At 43.2% G+C, this 21229-nt stretch overlaps 1 protein-coding gene across 2 annotated transcripts in view; it reads right to left on the bottom strand.

Moving 5' to 3' along the window:
• Positions 1 to 21229, bottom strand: part of LOC140211760 (tetratricopeptide repeat protein 39B) — a 341074-nt gene that overhangs the window by 136901 nt on the left and 182944 nt on the right. For both annotated transcript variants that reach the window (XM_072281904.1, XM_072281903.1), the window contains one exon: positions 3609 to 3685. In XM_072281904.1, the coding sequence (XP_072138005.1) occupies positions 3609 to 3685 (77 nt within the window). The remainder of the gene's footprint in view (positions 1 to 3608; positions 3686 to 21229) is intronic.

The following is a 21229-nucleotide window of genomic DNA, read 5'->3' as shown; positions in this document are numbered from 1 at the left end:
TGGGCTTTCTGCATAATTATTAGTGATGGTTAAGGTACTGGGAGATTGGAGGGTGGCTAGTGTTATGCCTCCATTTAAGAAGGACTGCAAAGAAAAACCTAAGAACTATAGACCAATAAGTCTAATATGTAAAGTAGGTAATTTGGTATTGTTTGTGGGAGATCACATCTCACAAATTTGATTGAGTTTTTTGGACAAGTTACTAACACACTCAATTACAATAGGGCAGTAGATGTAGTCCACATTTACTTCAGTAAAGCCTTTGATAAGGTTCTTTTTATGGTCGGCTGCTATGGCAACTTCCACAAACAATTTCCTATGACCGACTTACGATTGTGCAAACAAGACCAATGTCTGAAGTTGCTGGGTTTGTAAGGCTGTCCTGGCCCATGTAGAAATGGGCGTGTCCCTTTTACCCGTGCCCTTTAATGGAACAGAGATGAACTGTTATTTTAATTGGTCCAAGCCCTCTGTCCTGGACATGTTTGGTACAACGGTGATGGGAGTCAGAAACATAGACTCCCGCTCCCCTCATCAGTATAGCTACAATGTCACTGGGGGAAGATGGGGAGCTAAATGTAGAAACAACGAGTGTTTTAGAGGATGTACATACACCCCATATGACAATGCTAACCCCAGAGTGAAAGGTCTTGGTGTTGTCCCTGGGGACGGTAACACTTGCCTATGGAACTGGTAAAGCAGCTTAGCAGCTGATTAACGTGGCATCAGCACTGGAAGAGTTAGCAAATGAAACTGTAAGTGCTCTCGATTGAATGCTATAAGCAATATCTAAATTGGTGGCAGAATTGGTGGCAGTCCATACAGTAGCACTGCAAAACCAAATCTCTTTGGACTTTATTTTATCTGAGAAAGGAGGCACATGTACCCTGATTCGACAAGAATGTTGTACTTACGTACCAGATGAACCCGAAGATGTAACTCGCTGTGAGAATCAAATGCAGGAGGCCACCAAAAAGATGAAGTGGGAGATCAGTTTCATAATTTTAACATACCAGGAAGTGGATGGTGGGTGACTAACCTACATTAGGGTATAGTCATTGGTATCATAATAATAGCACTATTCATTTGTGATTTTGTGAAGCATAGATGGAGGCGAGTATATTGAAAATAAGTACCTAAGAAGGAGAGGATTTCAAAAATGGGAACCTGTTGGTATGGACTATGAAAAGCTATGAAAAGGGAATTTTGTTTAACTGAAGTTCTGAGACTGCATAATTATATATGAATATCTGAAATCACTTTAATTACTGTATTCATACCTTAACAGTTGTGCTTTGAAGATTATGGTGTTGTCATGAAATGACAAAAAGGAATGTGGAAACATATCTGTAACCCTGAAGTCTTTATGAATTTATAACTTTTGTAAAGTGTAATGTGACAAAATGGAACCTGTGAGATACCCCCAAAGTGCTTTGCTGGTTTGGATGGAGGCTTATAGGAAAATGTGAGTGTTTTATGGCGGGTAGGATGTTTTGACAACAGAGAAAAGCAGGACACAGCTTCTAAAGACAAATTGAGGAACAAGTGGCAGGAACTAAAAAATGGAACAACCTAATTACTGCTGTCTGTAAAATATATAAAGGAGGGTTGTTTGTACCATAGGATAATATGTGGAGTAGCTTCCCTTGCAAGTAAATAGTAATTGTACCTATAATGTGATGCACTGTGAATTTGTTGTAGTTTGTTTCTGTATATTAGAAGACACAGCTGAACGGTACACAACACTCACAACTCTCTATGTAAAAAGTGCCCCCTCAAGTCCATTTTATGTCTTTTCCTGCTAATGCTAAACCTATGTCTCCTTGGTCTGTGACCATCCTTTTTTTTTTAATAAACCTCTATGCAGGGGTTCCCAACCTTTCTTTATGCCATGGACCCCTACCATTAAAAGAGGGGTCTGTGGAGCCCAGGTTGGGAATCCCTGCTCTAGAACATTTTCCTATGTTCCAAAGAATAAAGATCTGGCCTGGACAATGTCTTCCTATAAATCAGGGTCTCTAATCCTGACAACATCTTCTTAAATCTTTTCTGCACTCTTTCCAATTTAACCACATCTTTCCTATAGCAGGATGGCCAAAAACAGTACTCCAAGTAGGAACTCACAAACCACTTATACCACTGCAACATTATCTCCCAAATCCTATAATCAGTAGCCCAAATGATGAAGGCCGGTGTGCTAAACACCTTTTATAGCACTCTGTCTACCTACACTGGTTTGTCTTTCCAAAATTTATTTATATATATATATATATGAATTTTTTGATAATTTATATATATTACCATCTGTCTTCTATGGCAAAACCAAATCTGAATCCAATCTATCAATCTCCATGATTCCCATGTGCCATTATTTTTTGGATAAACCTAAAACTTTACCGAAGTCCACTTATGCAATATCTACTGACCCTCCCTCAACAACAACATTCATCACCTCCTCAAGAAACTTAAATATTTATAAGATATGACCTCCTCCACACAACTCCATGAGGACAAGACCATCGCTACTATTTTATGGCATGCTATGTTGGTGTTGGAAGCATGGCAATACTTGTGGGCTTCCCCAGCATAATCCTTGTTGATTTGATTTGACTCAGATGACACATCTTACTGTATGTTTTAATGTTGTGATGTACATGTGGCAAGTAAAGCTAATCTTATCTATTCTGAGAATCATCAGCTTGGCAATTCTTCAGTCTTCTCGGACATTGCCTGTGGCTAAAGAGGGTATAAAAATCTCTTTATCAGGTCCAATCAATATCCTCTCTTGCCTCCCTCAGTGACCTGGGATAGATCTCATCAGGTCATAGAAACTTCAAAAGATCCAATATGCTCTTCTTTTTAACATCCTCCATAACCTTCTCCTTGGTGCATTTTAGATCGAAGTACACATTTAGTATCTCCTTCATTTCTATCCTTTGGTCTTGCTGTGTACACACCAACTGAAGTCTCTAATGAATTAAACTGGATAATTCTTGCTGAGGCTCACATGTTGCCTTCATAGAACCATAGAATAGTACAGTAGTGAAACAGGCTCTTTGCATGACATTGCCAATGCCCATCTTTTTGCCCATCTACACATAATCCCATTTGCCTGCTTTTGGCCCATAATCTGCATGCTTTGCCTATTTCAATACCTTGCTAACTGTCACTTAAACATAATGATGATATCAGGCTCCACGACCTGCTATGAGTTCCAGGTATCAACCAGCTCTCCCCTCAAGATCTTATCTGAAACTCCTTCCTGTCACTCGAACCTATGCCTGTTCGGTTATGATAGTCCTGCCATGGGAAAACGATTCTGACTATTCTATCTATTTGTTCATCTAAATCTATTTATTTCCATTTAAACTCAATTTCCTCTTACATAAACATCGTTTATTTATTTCTTCCGCGATTTTGAATATTCCCATTGCTCCAAATCGTTACTAAATCTCACCTCAGCAGCATGTTACTAGTCTCACTGAGTCACGACTCTTCTGCATATCGCACAAAGTCCTTTCTTATCATAAAACCAAAGTACCAAATAACCAGTTAAACTTTACAACACCTTGTGGTCAATAATATATTTAACCAAAAATTGACTGTACCTTCTGTTAGTTGGTCAGCCCCTTGTTTTGATATTAAATTCGATAACGACTCCACAACAGAATTTTTCTTTCGAAATCTGTACGAAACAATATTGTTAAGCTTAGTAACATGTTTGATGCAGCAACTAATTTTTGGCTTAAACTAAACTTCATTTTACAAAATAATTACTTTTGATCATTTTTAATAAAAGTGATTGTTTTTATCACATTTCAAAGGATTCATGCAGTTTTGTTTCCAAAATTGCACACTATATCCTTTCTAAATCCAGTTGTTTGATTTCAGTGACATCTGTGGAAAAAAGTACAGTTGACATTTCGGGCTGAAACCCTCTGGCAGGACTGGAGAAAAAAAGCGGAGGAGTAGATTTGAAAGGTGGGGTGGGGGGAGAGAAACACCAGGTGATAGATGAAACTTGGAGGGGGAGGGATGATGTAAAGAGCTGGGAAGTTGATTGGTGAAAGAGACAGAAAGCTATGGAAGAAAGGAAAAGGGGGGGCAGGGAGGGAACACCAGAGGGAGGCGATGAGCAGGCAAGGAGATTACGTGAGAGGGAGAAAAGGAGACGGCAAATTGTGAAGGGGGGAGGCATTACTGTAAGTTTGAGAAATTGATGTTTGTGCCATCAGGTTGGAGGCTACCCAAATGGAATATAAGGTGTTATTCCTCCAACCTAAGTGTGGTCTTATCATGACAGTGAAGGAGGCCATGGATGGACATATCAGAATGGGAATAGGAAGTGGAGTCAAAATGGGTGGCCACTGGGAGTTCCCTGACCCTACACCTCCTCCATCACTACCACGCAGGGCCCCAAGCAGTCCTTTCAGGTGAGGTGATACTTCACCTGTGAGTCTGTTGGAGTCAGATACTGTGTTCCGTGCTCCCAGTGTGGCCTCTTGTATATCGGTGAGACCCGAAGCAGATTGGGAGACTGCTTCACCGAGCATTTACGTTATGTCCGCCAGAACAAGCAGGATCTCCCAGTGTTGCTCGGATTTCCAGCATCTGCAGATTTTCTCTTGTTTGTGATTTAATTTCAGTACACAAGCATCTTATCAAAAAGTGTACTTATTATCAACTTCTAGTTATGAGCTTTATTCTTGAGCTGTTGCTTATGGAGGGTGTCAAAATGCTCCAACAAAGCTATCCATTGTTCCAGAACTTTGAACCAGTAATGAGATTGATATACGTTTAAGTTAGGATAGTGCATGCCTTGTAAAGAAACAGAAAGGAGGCCATCCTCCCTTACTGCCTTGTCTTTCTAAATACTGATGATCATGAGGATGGGTGCACTATCCACAGCCAAGATTTGGAATTTTCAGTATATATAGCTAGGGTGTCTGATACTTTTGCACAATACTGTAGTGACGTTATGTATTGCACTCCACTGCCTCTGCTGCAAAAAAATGTAAATTTCATGACAAATGTGAGTGATGATAAACCTGATTCTGATCTGGGTCTCTACTGTGGACTGTGAGTGGGAAGGGGGCAGGGAGAGGGGAGTCATGGTTGGGAAAAGGGGGCAGGGAGAGGGGAGAGAGCTGGCAGCACCAGAGACACATTCTGTAAAGATCAATAAACCAATTGTTTGGAATCAAATGACTTTGCCTGAAGTCTCAGGGTTAGGTGTGGCTGCAATCACGCCACCAGCCCCACCCCCGTCCCTGGCACTCCCTCTCTGCCACCTGCCCCCGACCCCTCCTGCGGCGCTCCACCCTCACTATTCCCAATATCGTTTGTTCCCGCCAGATTTACAAACACACTCTCCATTTCATGTTGGCAAGTACAGCACTGTGCAAAAGTTTCAGGCACCCTAACTTTCTATATATGTGCAAACACGAGGAAATCTGCAGATGCTGGAAATTCAAGCAGCACACACAAGGAAGAGGTACAGCTGATGTTCCGGGCCGAGACCCTTCATCAGGGGTTCGTCCTGTACCTCTTCCTATAGATGCTATAGATGCTGCCTGGCCTGCTGCATTCCACCAGCATTTTTTGTGTGCGTTGCTTTCTTTTTATGTGCCTGGTTTTTGCAAGTACTGTATATGAGGATGTAATTGCAACAGTGATGGCTCTGACTGCCAGAGTGTCTTTATACATATCTGTAGTTGGGGTTGCATGGAGCATAGAACAGTGCAGCACAGGACAAGGCCATTCAGCCCACAATATTGTGCTGATCTTGATGCCAATTCATACGAAATAACCTGTACCGTCCAGTAATTTTATCCTTTCAGACTCAGTTTCACTGATTTATCACATGTACGTTGAAACATACAGTGAAATGAACAATTTCTGTCAACAACCAATATAACCCAAGGATGTACTGGAGGCAAAGCGCACTTCCTTCTTTTATTTGGCCTCCTCACATAACACCTTATATTTGCCGAAATTAAAACTCTATCTGCCAATATCTATAACTGATCTATGTCTTATCGCAGTCTTTGATAGTCCTAAATGCTGTCCATAACTCTACCAATCTTGTTGTCAACTGTTAATCCATCCACCTACATTTTCATCCAAATCATCGATAAGGTTGAATCAACAATCCCTGCAGAAGGAACTCCAGCCCAGGCAGAGTACAAAGTAAATGGCAGGATACTTGGTAGTGTGGAGGAGCAGAGGGATCTCGGGGTACATGTCCACAGATCCCTGAAAGTTGCCTCACAGGTAGATAGGGTAGTTAAGAAAGCTTATGGGGTGTTAGCTTTCATAAGTCGAGGGATAGTGTTTAAAGAGTCGCAATGTAATGATGCAGCTCTATAAAACTCTAGTTAGGCCACACTTGGAGTATTTTGTCCAGTTCTGGTTGCCTCACTATAGGAAGGATGTGGAAGCATTGGAAAGGGTACAGAGGAGACTTACCAGGATGCTGCCTGGTTTAGAGAGCATGGATTATGATCAGAGATTAAGGGAGCTAGGGCTTTACTCTTTGGAGAGAAGGAGGATGAGAGGAGACATGATAGAGGTGCACAAGATAATAAGAGGAATAGATAGAGTGGATAGCCAGCGCCTCTTCCCCAGGGCACCACTGCTCAATACAAGAGGACATGGCTTTAAGGTAAGGGGTGGGAAGTTCAAGGGGGATATTAGAGGAAGGTTTTTTACTCAGAGAGTGGTGTGCGTGGAATGCACTGCCTGAGTCAGTGGTGGAGGCAGATACACTAGTGAAGTTTAAGAGACTACTAGACAGGTATATGGAGGAATTTAAGGTGGGGGGTTATATGGGAGGCAGGGTTTGAGGGTCGGTACAACATTGTGGGCTGAAGGGCCTGTAATGTGCTTTACTATTCTATGTTCTATAGAATAAAAACCTTTCATATTTGCTCTTTGATTCTATAGGCAAGCCAGTTCCAAATCCAAACATACAAATTACCTTGCATCTCATGCAGCTTAACTTCTGAATCAATTTACCATGAGGGACCTTGCCAAATGCCCTACTCAAGTCAATGTCGATAATGTCCTCTGGCTTACCCTCATCAAACTCCTTTGCCACCTCCTCAAAAAACTTGATTGTGTCCCTAAGCAAGTCACGTCTTTCCAAATGTTCTTAAATCCTATTCTTCAGTATCCTCTCCAATAGCTTCCCTGATGTGAGGCTCACTGATCCAGAATTACCTAGATCAGGGGTTCCCAACATTTTATGGCACAGACCCCCACCATTAACCAAGGGGCCTTTGGACCCCAGATATGGAAGCCTGACCTGGTTTATCCCTATTTCCCTTTTGAAACAAAGGCACAGCATTTGCCACTCTCTAGTATTTGTGGGATCTGCCTATTGCTAGTGAAGACACAAAGATCCTGTCAAAGCCCCAGCAATCTCCTCACTTGCTTCTTTCAATATTCTGGGTTATGTAGTATGCCATCTGGCCCTAGAGATTTATCCAATTTAATACTTTTCAGTAGAGCCAGTACTGCCCCCTCTTTATTCTCAAAATGTCCCAGCACATTGGCATGCTCCACTCTTTCCCTATTTTCCAATTTCTTTTTCTTGGTAACCACTAACACATCACTTAGCCACTTGTTCTGACTCCAAGCACAAATTCCCCCTGTTATCCTTAAGAACCTTTAGTTTGTTATCGCAAACTTGAGGAACTGACGAAGGGTCTCGGCCCAAAACGTCGACCATACCCCTTCCTAGAGGTGCTGCCTGGCCTGCTGCATTCACCAGCAACTTTGATGTGTGTTGCCTGACATATTTACCCTCTTATCAATTCAGTACCTTCTCACTTTATCCTCACTCACATCGATCTTAAAACATATGGTCACTATTCCCAAATTATTTAATCACTATCAGGCCAGTAATTTGGCCTGACTTGCAGTGTCTATAAAAAGTATTCAGCCCCTTGGAAGTTTTCATGTTTTATTGTTTAACAACATTGAATCCCAATGGAATTAAGTTGGCTTTTTTTGACATTGATCAACAGAAAAAGACTCTCGCGTGTCAAAGTGAACACAGATCTCTACAGTGATCTAAGAAAATTACAAATATAAACACAAAATAACTGATTGCATTAGTATCTGCCCCCTTTAATATGGCAGACCAAATCATCACTGGTGCAGCCAATTGGTTTCAGAAGTCACATAATTAGTTAAATGGAGATCACCTGTGTGCAGTCAAGGTGTTTCAATTGATTGTAGTAAAAATACTCATGTATAGAAACATAGAAAACCTACAGCACAATACAAGCTCTTTGGCCCACAGAGTTGTGTTGAACATGTCCCTACCTCAGAAATTACTAGGGATACCCATAGCCCTATATTTTTCTAAGCTCCAAAAATCTCTTAAAAGACCCTATCATATCTGCCTCCACCACCATTGCCGGCAGCCCATTCCACGCACTCACCACTCTGAGTAAAAAAACTTACCCTTGACATCTCCTCTCTACCTACTTCCAAGCACCTTAAAACTGTGCCCTCTTGTGGTAGCTATTTCAGCCCCGGGAAGAAGCCTCTGATTATCCACACGATCAATGCCTCTCATCATCTTATACACCTCTGTCAGGTCGCCTGTCATCCTCTGTCGCTCCAAGGAGAAAAGGCCAAGTTCACTCAACCTGTTTTCATAAGGCATGCTCCCCAATCCAGGCAACATCCTTGTAAATCTCCTCTGCACCCATTCTATGGTTTCCACATCCTTCCTGTAGTGAGGCGACCAGAACTGAGCACAGTACTCCAAGTGGGGTCTGACCAGGGTCCTCTACTACCTTCTTAAACACAGAGTCAACCTGCACAGCTGCTTTGAGCATCATATGGACTTGGACCCCAAGATCCCTCTGATCCTCCACACTGCCAAGTGTCTTACCATTAATACTATATTCTGCTATCATATTTCACCTACCAAAATGAACCACTTCACACTTATCTGGATTGAACTCCATCTGCCACTTCTCAGCCCATTTTTGTATCCTATCAAAGTCCCACTGTAACCTCTGACAGCCCTCCACACTATCCACAACACCTTCAACCTTTGTGTCATCAGCAAACTTACTAACCTATCCCTCCACTTTCTCATCCAGGTAGGTCATTTCAAGCCAAGTCAAGTCAAGTCACTTTTTATTGTCATTTTGACCATAACTGCTGGTACAGTATACAGTAAAATCCCAGAACAGATCCCTGAGGCACTCTACTGGTGACCGACCTCCATACAGCATATGACCCATCTATAACCACTCTTTGCCTTCTGTGGGCAAGCCAGTTCTGGATCCACAAAGCAATGTTCCCTTGGATCCCATGCCTCTTTACTTTCTCAATAAGCCTTGCATGGGGTACCTTATCAAATGCCTCGCTGAAACCCATATACACTACATCTACTGCTCTTCCTTCATCAATGTGTTTAGTCACATCCTCAAAAAATTCAATCAGGCTCCTAAGGCAATACCTGCCCTTGACAAAGCCATGCTGACTACTCCTAATCATATTATACCTCTCCAAATGTTCATAAATCCTGCCTCTCAGGATCTTCTCCATCAACTTACCAACCACTGAAGTAAGACTCACTGGTCTATAATTTCCTGGGCTATCTCTACTCCCTTTCTTGAATAAGGGAACAACATCCACAACCCTCCAATCCTCCAGAACCTCTCCTGTCCCCATTGATGATGCAAAGATCATTGCCAAAGGCTCAGCAATCTCCTCCCTCGCCTCACACTGTAGCCTGGCGTACATCTCATCTGGTTCCAGTGACTTATCTAACTTGATGCTTTCCAAAAGCTCCAGCACATCCTCTTTCTTAATATCTACATGCTCAAGCTTTTCAGTCCACTGCAAGTCATCACTACAATCACCAAGATCTTCCTCAGTGAATACTGAAGTAAAGTATTCATTAAGTACCTCTGCTATTTCCTCCTGTTCTGTACACACTTTCCCACTGTCACACTTGATAGGTCCAATTCTTTCATGTCTTATCCTCTTACACTTCACATACTTGTAGGATGCCTTGGGGTTTTCCTTAATCCTGCACGCCAAGGCCTTCTCATGGCTCCTTCTGGCTCTCCTAATTTCCTTCTTAAGCTCCTTCCTGTTAGCCTTATAATCTTCTAGATCTCTAACATTACCTAGCTGTCTGAACCTTTCGTAAGCTTTTCTTTTCTTCTTGACTAGATTTACTACAGCCTTTGTACATCACAGTTTCTGTACCCTATCATAATTTCCCTGTCTCATTGGAACGTACCTATGCAAAACTCCACACAAATATCCCCTGAACATTTGCCACATTTCTTCCGTACCTTTGCCTGAGAACATCTGTTGTATCTGGAAGGTCCAATTGCTGGCAAGTCAGTATCCTGCCAAAAATTACACCATTAAAGAAAAAAATCCTCTAAGCAACTCCACAAAAAGGTTATTTAAAAGATCAAGTCAGGAGATGGATACAAGAAAATTTCCAAGTCACTCAATATCCCTTGGAGTACAATCATGGAGAAATGGAAAGAATATGGCACAGCTGTAAATCTGCCTAGAGCAGGCCTTCCTCAAAAACTGAGTGACCATGCAAGAACAGGACTAGTGGGGGAGGCCAGCAAGAGACCTATGAGAATTCGGGAAAAGTTACAAGCTTGAGTGGCTGAGATGGGAGAGACTGCACACACAACAACAGTTGCTTGGGTGCTTCACCAGTCGTAGCTTTATGGCAAACAGAAAGTCACAGTTGGAAAAATAATTCATATGAAACCTTGGCTGGAGTTGCCAGAAAGCATGTGGGAGACTCTGAAGTCAACTGGAAGATGATTCTATGGTCTGATGAAAACAAAATTGAGCTTTTTGGCCATCAGACTAAACACAGTTTGCACCAAAAACACACTATCCCTACTGTGAAGCATGGTGGTGGCTGCATAATGCTGTGGCGAGGGGATACTTTACTGCAGCCAGCCCTGGAAGGCTTGTGAAGGTAGAGGGTAAAATGAATGCAGCAAAATTCAGGGAAATCCTGGAGGAAAACCTGAAGAAGATTTGTTTTCAGCAAGACAATGACCCCAAGCAAAAAGCCAAAGCTACACAGGAATAGCTTAAAAACAACAAAATTAATATCCTGGAGTGGCTGAGTCATAGGAAGGTGTAGCTTCTTGAAACATTATGTGCAGAGTCCAGCTGGAGGAGAGAACATACTGGTCCTAGTTTTGGGGTATACACTGCCTATAAAAAGTACTCAACCCCCCCCCCCACAGAAGTTTTCATGTTTAATTGTTTTACAACATTGAATCACAGTGGATTTAATTTAATTTGGCTTTTTTGACACTGATCAATAGAAAAGACTCTTTGGTATCACAGTGAAAACAAATTTCCACAAACTTGGTCTCTATTATTATAATTACGAAACACAAAATAATTGATTGCATAATTACTCACCCCCTTCAGGTCAGTATTTAGTAGACGCCCCTTTGGCAGCAACTACAGCCTTGAGCCTGTGTGGATAGGTCTCTATCAGCTTTACGCATCTGGAGACTGCAATTTTTCCCCATTCTTCTTTACAAAACTGCTCAAGCTCTGTCAGATTGCATGGGGATCATGAATGAACAGACCTTCTCAAGTCCAACCACAAATTCTCCGTTTGATTAAAGTCTGGACTCTGGACTAAGAAATCCAGACCTAAGCCTCTTGTATTAACAAAGTTCTAATCAATACTGGTGAAGTTAGTCTCTTATTACCACAAACCTGCTGTTTCTGCACCTTTCCATAGTCTTTTAATCTGTTCCTCCATGTCCTGTTGACTATTTGGTGCCTATCCTGTCTGCGTAATTGCACCTTTCTAATTTCTGAGCTCTGTCTCAATTGCCTCTGTTGTGTTGTTTCTTGGACGGCATCTTTGCCGTTTCCACAGCATTTTGACTGTTTTCTTTTGACGAGGCTGAGTTGCTAGCTTGACTCTCAACCCAGCACGCATTGTTTCTGTGCTGAGCCCTAAATTTGTGCAGAAAATATCTGGATGTACCCTAAATTTGGAAATAATTTTTGGTCCCTTTCAAAGAGTACTTTTACACATTTCATTTATATTAAATTGAATTAATATAAACACACTTTAAAAATTAAATTATTGAAGAAAAAATCAGCAATATGAACCTGGGTGAAAGACTGAGCCTGAATAGAAACAGCTTGTAAAACAAAGGCGCCCAAGTGATTTGTATTTATCAAAAAGCTTCGGTGAAACCCAGGTCATTCTAACTCATTGTGCAGATATTTTCAAGAACTCAGCCAATTGTTGGCAATGGAGCCTCAAGGAAACTTCCACTCAGGACACTTGTCCTTCCAAGCGCAGGACACAAAAGCAACAACCCTTCTCATAGCTTGAAAATCTATTTGCAGAAAGCTGCCAAATTTTAGCTGTTGAATGTGTCATTTACTTGTCAGACTATAGTAACTTGGGGCTGTTGGGAAGAGCACCTAAAACCTCTGTTCTTTATGTGGCCAGTGAGTGAATATGAAAACCATTTGATCAGAGTAACTAATCAAGGAACACTTTATTCTGATTTGGACATTATTGTCAATATTTTATGATTGCTTGATTGCTTGAACATATTGCTGAACAGCAATAACCTCACAACCTAAAATACTTCAGAAAATGCTCCACCATCCCTTTTGAATAAACACTAAGGAAAGCCCTGAAAGCACGATCCTTGTCAGCAATACCCAGATCTCCAAAGTATATTTCAGAGGATAAAAACAACAGGAATTCTGCAGATGCTGGAAATTCAAGCAACACACATCAAAGTTGCTGGTGAACGCAGCAGGCCAGGCAGCATCTCTAGGAAGAGGTACAGTCAACGTTTCAGGCCGAGACCCTTCGTCAGGACTAACTGAAGGAAGAGCTAGTAAGAGATTTGAAAGTGGGAGGGGGAGGGGGAGATCCAAAATGATAGGAGAAGACAGGAGGAGGAGGGATGGAGCCAAGAGCTGGACAATTGATTGGCAAAAGGGATATGAGAGGATCATGGGACAGGGGGCCCAGGGAGAAAGACAAGGGGTGGGGGGTAACCAGAGGATGGGCAAGGGGTATAGTCAGAGGGACAGAGGGAGAAAAAGGAGAGAGAGAGAGAAAGAATGTGTGTATATGAATAAATAATGGATGGGGTACGAGGGGGAGCTGGGGCATTAGCGGAAGTTAGAGAAGTCAATGTTCATAGCGGAAGTTAGAGAAGTCACATCTGCTCTCAGGATGAGGCTTTTCATTCCAGGACGAGGGAGATGTCCTTTTTTAAAGAAAGGGGCTTCCCTTCCTCCACCACCAACTCTGCTCTCAAACGCATCTCCCCCATTTCACGCACATCTGCTCTCACTCCATCCTCCTGCCACCCCACTAGGAATAGGGTTCCCCTTGTCCTCACCTACCACCCCACCAGCCTCCGGGTTCAACATATTATTCTCCGTAACTTCCGCCACCTCCAACGGGATCCCACCACTAAGCACATCTTTCGTTCTCCCCCCCCTGCTTTCCACAGGGGTCGCTCCCTACGCGACTCCCTTGTCCATTCGTACCCCCCCATCCCTCCCCACTAATCTCCCTCCTGGCACTTATCCTTGTAAGCAGAACAAGAGTTACACATGCCCTTACACTTCCTCCCCTACCACCATTCAGGGCCCCAGACAGTCCTTCCAGGTGAGGCAACACTTCACCTGTGAGTCGGCTGGGGTGATGTACTGTGTCCGGTGCTCCCAATGTGGCCTTCTATATATTGGTGAGACCCAACGCAGGCTGGGAGATCATTTTGCTGAAAACCTACGCTCTGTCCGCCAGAGAAAGCAGGATCTCCCAGTGGCTACACATTTTATTTTCCCCACCTCTCCCTTGTACCCCATCCATTATTTATTTATATACACACATTCTTTCTCTCTCTCTTTCCTTTTTCTCTCTCTGTCTCTCTGACTATACCCCTTGCCCATCCTCTGGGTTTTTCCCCCCCTCCCCCTTTTCTTTCTCCCTGGGCCTTCTGTCCGATGATCCTCTCGTATCCCCTTTTGCCAATCACCTGTCCAGCTCTTGGCTCCATCCCTCCCCCTCCTGCCTTCTCCTATCATTTTGGATCTCCCCCTCCCCCTCCCTCCTTCGAATCTCTTACTAGCTCTTCCTTCAGTTAGTCCTGACGAAGGGTCTCGGCCCGAAACGTTGACTGTACCTCTTCCTAGAGATGCTGCCTGGCCTGCTGCATTCACCAGCAACTTTGATTTGTGTTGCTTGGATTTCCAGCATCTGCAGAATTCCTCATGTTTACATCCTTAATAATCTTATATCAGATCCCCTCTCATCCTTCTAAATTCCAGTGTATACAACCTCAGTCGCTCCAATCTTCCAATATATGACAGTCCCGCTATCCTGGGAATTAACCTCGTGAACCTACGCTGCACTCCCTCAATAGCTAGAATGTCCTTCCTCAAATTTGGAGACCAAAACTGTGCACATTACTCCAGGTGTGGTCTCACCAGGGCCCTGTACAACTGCAGAAGGGCCTCTTTGCTCCTATAGGCAACTCAACTCCCCTTGTTACGCCATTAGCTTTCTTCACTGCCTGCTGTACCTGCATGCTTACTTTCAGTGACTGATGAACAAGGACACCTAGATCTCGTTGTACTTCCCCTTTCCTAACTTGACACCATTCAAATAGTAATCTGCCTTCCTGTTCTTACCACCAAAGTGGATAACCTCACATTTATCCACATTAAAGTACATCTGCCCACACACCCAACCTGTCCAAGTCATCCTGCATTATCTCAACATCCTCCGCACATTTCATACTGCCACCCAGCTTTGTGTCATCTGCAAATTTGCTAATGTTACCTTTAATCCCTTCATCTAAATCATTAATGTATATTGTAAATAGCTGCGATCCCAGCACCGAGCCTTGCGGTACCCCACTAGTCACCGCCTGCCATTCTGAAAGGGACCCATTAATCCCTACTCTTTGTTTCCTGTCTGCCAACCAATTTTCTACCCCTGTCAGTACCCTACCCCCAATACCATGTGCTCTAATTTTGTCCACTAACCTCCTATGTGGGACCTTATCAAAGGCTTTCTGAAAGTCCAGGTACACTACATCCACTGGCTTTCCCTTGTCCATTTTCATAGTTACATCCTCAAAAAATTCCAGAAGATTAGTCAAGCATGATTTCCCCTTCGTAAATCCATGCTGACTCGGATCTATCCTGTTACTGCTATCCAAATATGCCGCTATTATATCTTTTATAATTTACATCCAGCATCTTCCCCACCACTGATGTCAGACTAACTGGTCTATGATTGCCTGATTTCTCCCTCCCTCCTTTCTTAAAAAGTGGGATAACATTAGCTACCCTCCAAACCGCAGGAACTGATCCTGAATCTAAAGAACATTGGAAAATGATTACCAATGCATCCACGATTTCTAGAGCCACCTCCTTAAGTACCCCGGGATGCAGACCATCAGGCCCTGGGGATTTATCAGCCTTCAGTCCCATCAGTCTATCCAACACTACTTTCTGCCTGATGCAAATTTCCTTCAGTTCCTCCGTTACCCTCGGTCCTCTGGCCACTATTACATCTGGGTGATTGTTTGTGTAAATCAAAATCAAAAACCTCATGATTTGTACCTGTTTGCTAGTGCTTTTGGGGAGGGTTTAAACTAATATGGCAAGGGAATTGGATTTGATGCACAAAGGGAAAAATGAAAAGAACAAAGTAAGTTTTTAACGAAGTAAAACTTCATATAGGAAAGTCCAATGCAAGTGACACCCAGATTGTTAATTTTTGAAAGACAATGAGTGCAAGAGCTCATTATCTAAATCTGTAATGCAGCAGCCTGTAGTGCATACAACACTGACCAAAGTCTTATAGAGCATGACTTGCCTGACTTTAACGGCTGAACAATGCTAACCACATGTCACTATAGGCTTCACTTGTGTCATTAATTGTTACATTAGCCACACTGGCAGTTTATGTATAAAATAAAATACTTAACTGATTAAAAAGCTAAACAAAATTGTTCAAAGATTCAACTTCCATTTTTCCAGTCCAGTTCCAATTTCCAGCCAATAAAAATTTTTGATTGAGACTTTGGGGAACCTTAATCAGATCATTTTACAACCCACTTTGAATATTATTCCATTACCACATGTACTATTTCCTGTTTATTTAAACTTTTCCTGTGATTTCACAACAGGGATCTCTGATAATTTGGGAGCCTCTAATATCTCTCAAAACTACTTACTTCCTTTCAGAGTCCTAGTTAAGATCTCTTTGTCTCCAGGATATGCCTAAAATGCAGTTACTAACCTAGCAACATTTATTTGATAGAGGGACAAAAAATACTAGACAATTCAAAGACAGGCCTATTTTACTAGTTTTCAAGTAATTTCAGAATCCTAAGCTCTTCTCTTCAAATAGCATTTGGTGATACAGTTAATAATGAACAATACCAAACTTAGTTTAACAGCAACAGGACTGAAAAATGAATTCAGCAGCATCAATTTTATCAAAATCAGCCCACACTTCCAAGAAATAATCCTGACAATTTTGATCAAGAACAATTTCTAAAGAGTACAGTGGAGAAATAATTTGCGTCTGAGAGAATGAAACTATTAGATATTCAAAAGTAAGAATTCACATGATCAAATGTGCCTCATATTACTTTTTTCTCTCATCCAGTCACACATTTCTGTCTCAGTTCACTCAACTTGTCCCATTTCCTTGCAACTGGTCCCATTTCCCTGCATTACACTCTGATCCCTTTAAACTTTTCCTACCTACGTGCCTGTCCAGCTGTCTTTTACATGTTGTAACTGTACACGTTCTACCATTTCTGACGGCTTGTACCACATACTTTCACTCTGTGTTGGGAGGTGGGGGAGAGAATGTTACTCTGATCCTCTTTAATCCTTTTCCCTCTCAGATTTGACATATGACCTCTAGTTTTAGACTCTTCTATCCTGGAAAAAAGCCTGTTGATATTCAACTAAGCTATGCTACTCATTATTTCATACAAGGTCACCTCTGTCTCCAACGTTCTGCAAAATAAATACCCTGCCTTATCCATCTCCACTTATAACGCAAGACCTCCAACTGTCCCTCAGAACCCTTTGTGTACCTTTTCCAGTTGAATGAGATCCTGCCAATAGCCAGAGAACCAGAACTGCCCCAGAGTGACTTGCACAGTTACAGCATGGTGTCCCAACTCATCAACTCAGTTCTCGGGCAAATAAAAGCAAGCATGCCAAGTGCCTTCCTAATTACCCTTACTTACTTCCGGGGCGCCTAGGCGCGACTCGAGTAGCAGCAGTACCTCAATGGATACGATTAAATATTCCCATTTCAGCCTGATACAGCTAAAAAGCACAACTGCTTCCGGGGTCAGTGCAGTCAACAAAGATGTCTTAGTGCATTTAAATGAACTAGCACTGCTTAAAACCGATGGAAACAATATCAATTGTGGTCGGAAGCGAGCACGAAGGACATCTCGGAGGAACGCCGGTGTAGAGCGGGGCTTACAAGCCTGTTTAAGGAAACGGGGTTTTAAACTCCCTATACCGACTATCTTGCTAGTGGATGTGCAGTCGCTGGTGAATAAAATCGATGATCTCAGAGCTGGGGTGCTGAATCAGAGGGACATTAGGACTGCGTGTGTCCTTTGTGAAGCACCTTCAATTACTCCAAAAGACTGAGGTTTGGTAAAATACTGAAAGGCTTTTATTCGCTGTACAATACGACCTCCACAGTGAGTGTCTGCCCCCGGACTGAGGGGAAGGGGCAAGGTGAAACACCTTTATACAGGAACCTGTGGGAGGAGCCACAGGGGCAGTCAGCAGAGGGGTGTGTCCAGACAGTTAACCCAGTTACAACATATATATGGTTTACCACACTTTGTTTCACGGAATCCTGGTTAACCCCTTCTGTACTGGATGCAGTGATTCAGATCGATGAGTTTACTATACATCATCAGGATAGATCTATAGAGTCTCTCAAAAGCAGAGGTGGAGGAGTATGCCTCATGATCAACTCTTCTTGGTGCACAAATATATCAGTGCTGTCCCAATTCTGATCACCAGACCTCGAATATCTAAAAGTAAAGTGTCGTCCTTTTTACCTACCACGGGGTCATTTCTCTGGGGTCATTCTGGTAGCGGTATACATTCCACCTCAGGCCACTGTCAAGCAGGCTTTAGATGATCAGAACAATGGGATCAACATGCACAAAATAGCGCATCCTAACACCTTCACCATTGTTTTGGGAGATTTGAACCAGGCCAGTCTGAAAAAAACCACTCAGCAATTACCATCAACAGATCACTTGCAATACCAGAGGAAACAACACACTGGACCATTGCTACACCACCACCAAGAATGCCTACGTGTTATTCCACGCCCTCACTTCGGGAAGTCTGATCACCTGGCTGTACTTCTACTCTCTCAGTATAGGCAGAGACTGAAGACTGCAGCACCAGTAGTGAGGACCAAGAAGGTTTGGACAAGGGAAGCACAGGAGCGCTTACAGAACTGCTTTGAATCGGTGGACTGGACTGTATTCAGGGATTCATCTTCGAACCTGAATGAGTATGCTGTTGTTGTTACCGAATTCATTAAAACCTGTATGGATGAGGGTGTGCTCACAAAGACTTACTGTACATTCCCAAACTAAAAGCCGTGGATGAACCAGGAGGTACGTCGTCTGCTGAAGGCCAGATCTGTGGCATTCAAGTCTGGAAACAAGGTATGACTTGCGGAGACACAAACACGAGGAAATCTGCAGATGCTGGAAATTCAAGCAACACACACAAAAAATGCTGATGAACGCAGCAGGCCAGGCAGCATCTATAGGAAGAGGTACAGTCAGCATTTCGGGCCAAGACCCTTCGTCAGGACTAACTGAAAGAAGAGATAGTAAGAGATTTGCAAGTGGGAGGGGGAGGGGAGATAATATTATTTCCCCTTGTCCTCACCACCAGCCTCCGGGTCCAACATATAATTCTCTGTAACTTCCGCCACCTCCAACGGGATCCTCACTTTCCGCAGGGATCGCTCCCTATGCAACTCCCTTGTCCATTCGTTCCCCCCTCCATCCCTTCCTACCGATCTCCCTCCCGGCACTTATCCTTGTAAGCAGAACAAGTGCTACACATGCCCTTACACTTCCTCCCTCACCACCATTCAGGGCCCCAGACAGTCCTTCCAGGTGAGGCGACACTTCACCTGTGAGTTGGCTGGGGTGATATACTGTGTCCGGTGCTCCCGATGTGGCCTTTTATATATTGGCGAGACCCGACGCAGACTGGGAGACCGCTTTGCTGAACACCTACACTCTGTCCACCAGAGAAAGCAGGATCTCCCAATGGCCACACATTTTAATTCCACGTCCCATTCCCATTCTGACATGTCTATCCACGGCCTCCTCTACTGTCAAGATGAAGCCACACTCAGGTTGGAGGAACAACGCGTTATATTCCGTCTGGGTAGCCTCCAACCTGATTGCATGAACTTTGAGTTCTCTAACTTCCGTTAATGCCCCACCTCCCCTTCAAACCCCATCCCTTATTTATTTATTTATTATTATTATTAATTTTTCTCTCTCTCTTTTTTCTCCCTCTGTCCCTCTCACTATAACTCCTTGCCCATCCTCTGGGCTTCCTCCCCCTTCTTTCTCCCTCGGCCTCCCATCCCATGATCCTCTCCTTTCTCCAGCCTCGTATCCCTTTTGCCAATCAACTGTCCAGCTCTTGGCTCCCCCTCCTGTCTTCTCCTATCATTTCGGATCTCCCCCCCCTCCCACTTTCAAATCTCTTACTATCCCTTCTTTCAGTTAGTCCTGACGAAGGGTCTCGGCCTGAAACGTTGACTGTATCTCTTCCGATAGATGCTGCCTGGCCTGCTACGTTCACCAGCATTTTTTGTGCGTGTTGCATGATTTGCGGAGGGCTATTTCAAGAGCGAAGAGACAATTTCGAACAAGGTTGGAGGTGACATCAGATGCAAGGCAACTCTGACAAGGTCTGCAAGACATTACTTCCTACAAAGCAATACCCAATAGTATGAATGACAGCAATGCTTCACTACCAGATGAACTCAATGTCTTCTATGCCCGCTGTGAAGATCCCTGCTGCACCTGATGATCCTGTGATCTCTGTCTCAGAGGCCGATGTAAGGCTGTCTTTAAAGAGAGTGAAAGCGAGTGCAAGGAGGAAGGTCCCGATGGAGTACCTGATAAGGCTCTGAAAACCTGTGTCAACCAACTAGCGGGAGTATCCAAGGACGAATTCAACCTCTCATTGCTATAAGCAGAAGCTCCCACTTGCTTCAAAAAGGCAACAATTATACCAGAGCCAAAGAAGAATAATGTGAGCTGCCTTAATGACTATTGCCCAGTAGCACTCACATCTACAGTGATGAAATGCTTTGAGAGGTTGGTCATGACTAGACTGATCTCCTGCCTCGGCAAGGACCTGGACCCATTGCAATCTGCCAATCGCCACAGTAGGTCAATGGCAGACACAATCTCAAAGGCTTTAGACCACCTGGACAAGAGAAACACCTACTATAGCTGTCCGTCAACTATAGTTCAGCATTTAATACCATCATTCCCACAATCCTGATTGAGAAGTTGCAGAACCTGGGCCTTTGTACCTCCCCTGCACTTGGATCCTCAATTTCCTAACCGGAAGACTACAATCTGTGCAGATTGGTGATAACATATTCTCCTCACTGACAATCAACACTGGCGCACCTCAGGGATGTGGGCTTAGCCCACTGCTGTACTCTCTGTATACACATGACTGTGTGGCTAGACATAGCTCAAATACCATCTATAAATTTGCTGATGATACAGCCATTGTTGGTAGAATCTCAGGTGGTGACGAGAAGGTGTACAGGAGTGAGATATGCCGACTAGCGGAATGGTCAATGTCAGTAAGACAAAAGAGCTGATTGTGGACTTGAGGAAGGGTAAGACAAAGGAACACATAATCCTCATAGAGGGATCAGAAGTGGAGAGAGTGAGCAGCTTCAAGTTCCTGGGTGTCAAGATCTCTGAGGATCTAAACTGGTCCCAACATATCATGCAGTTATAAAGAAGGCAAGACAGTGGCTATACTTTATTAGGAGTTTGAAAAGATTTGGCATATCAACAAATACACTCAAAAACTTCAATAGCAGTACTGTGGAGAGCATTCTACCAGG

Source organism: Mobula birostris, chromosome 17 (assembly GCF_030028105.1).
Source record: "Mobula birostris isolate sMobBir1 chromosome 17, sMobBir1.hap1, whole genome shotgun sequence".
Taxonomy (NCBI): domain Eukaryota; kingdom Metazoa; phylum Chordata; class Chondrichthyes; order Myliobatiformes; family Myliobatidae; genus Mobula; species Mobula birostris.
Note: the sequence above shows the minus strand (reverse complement) of the source record. Positions and strands in the feature narration are given on the sequence as shown.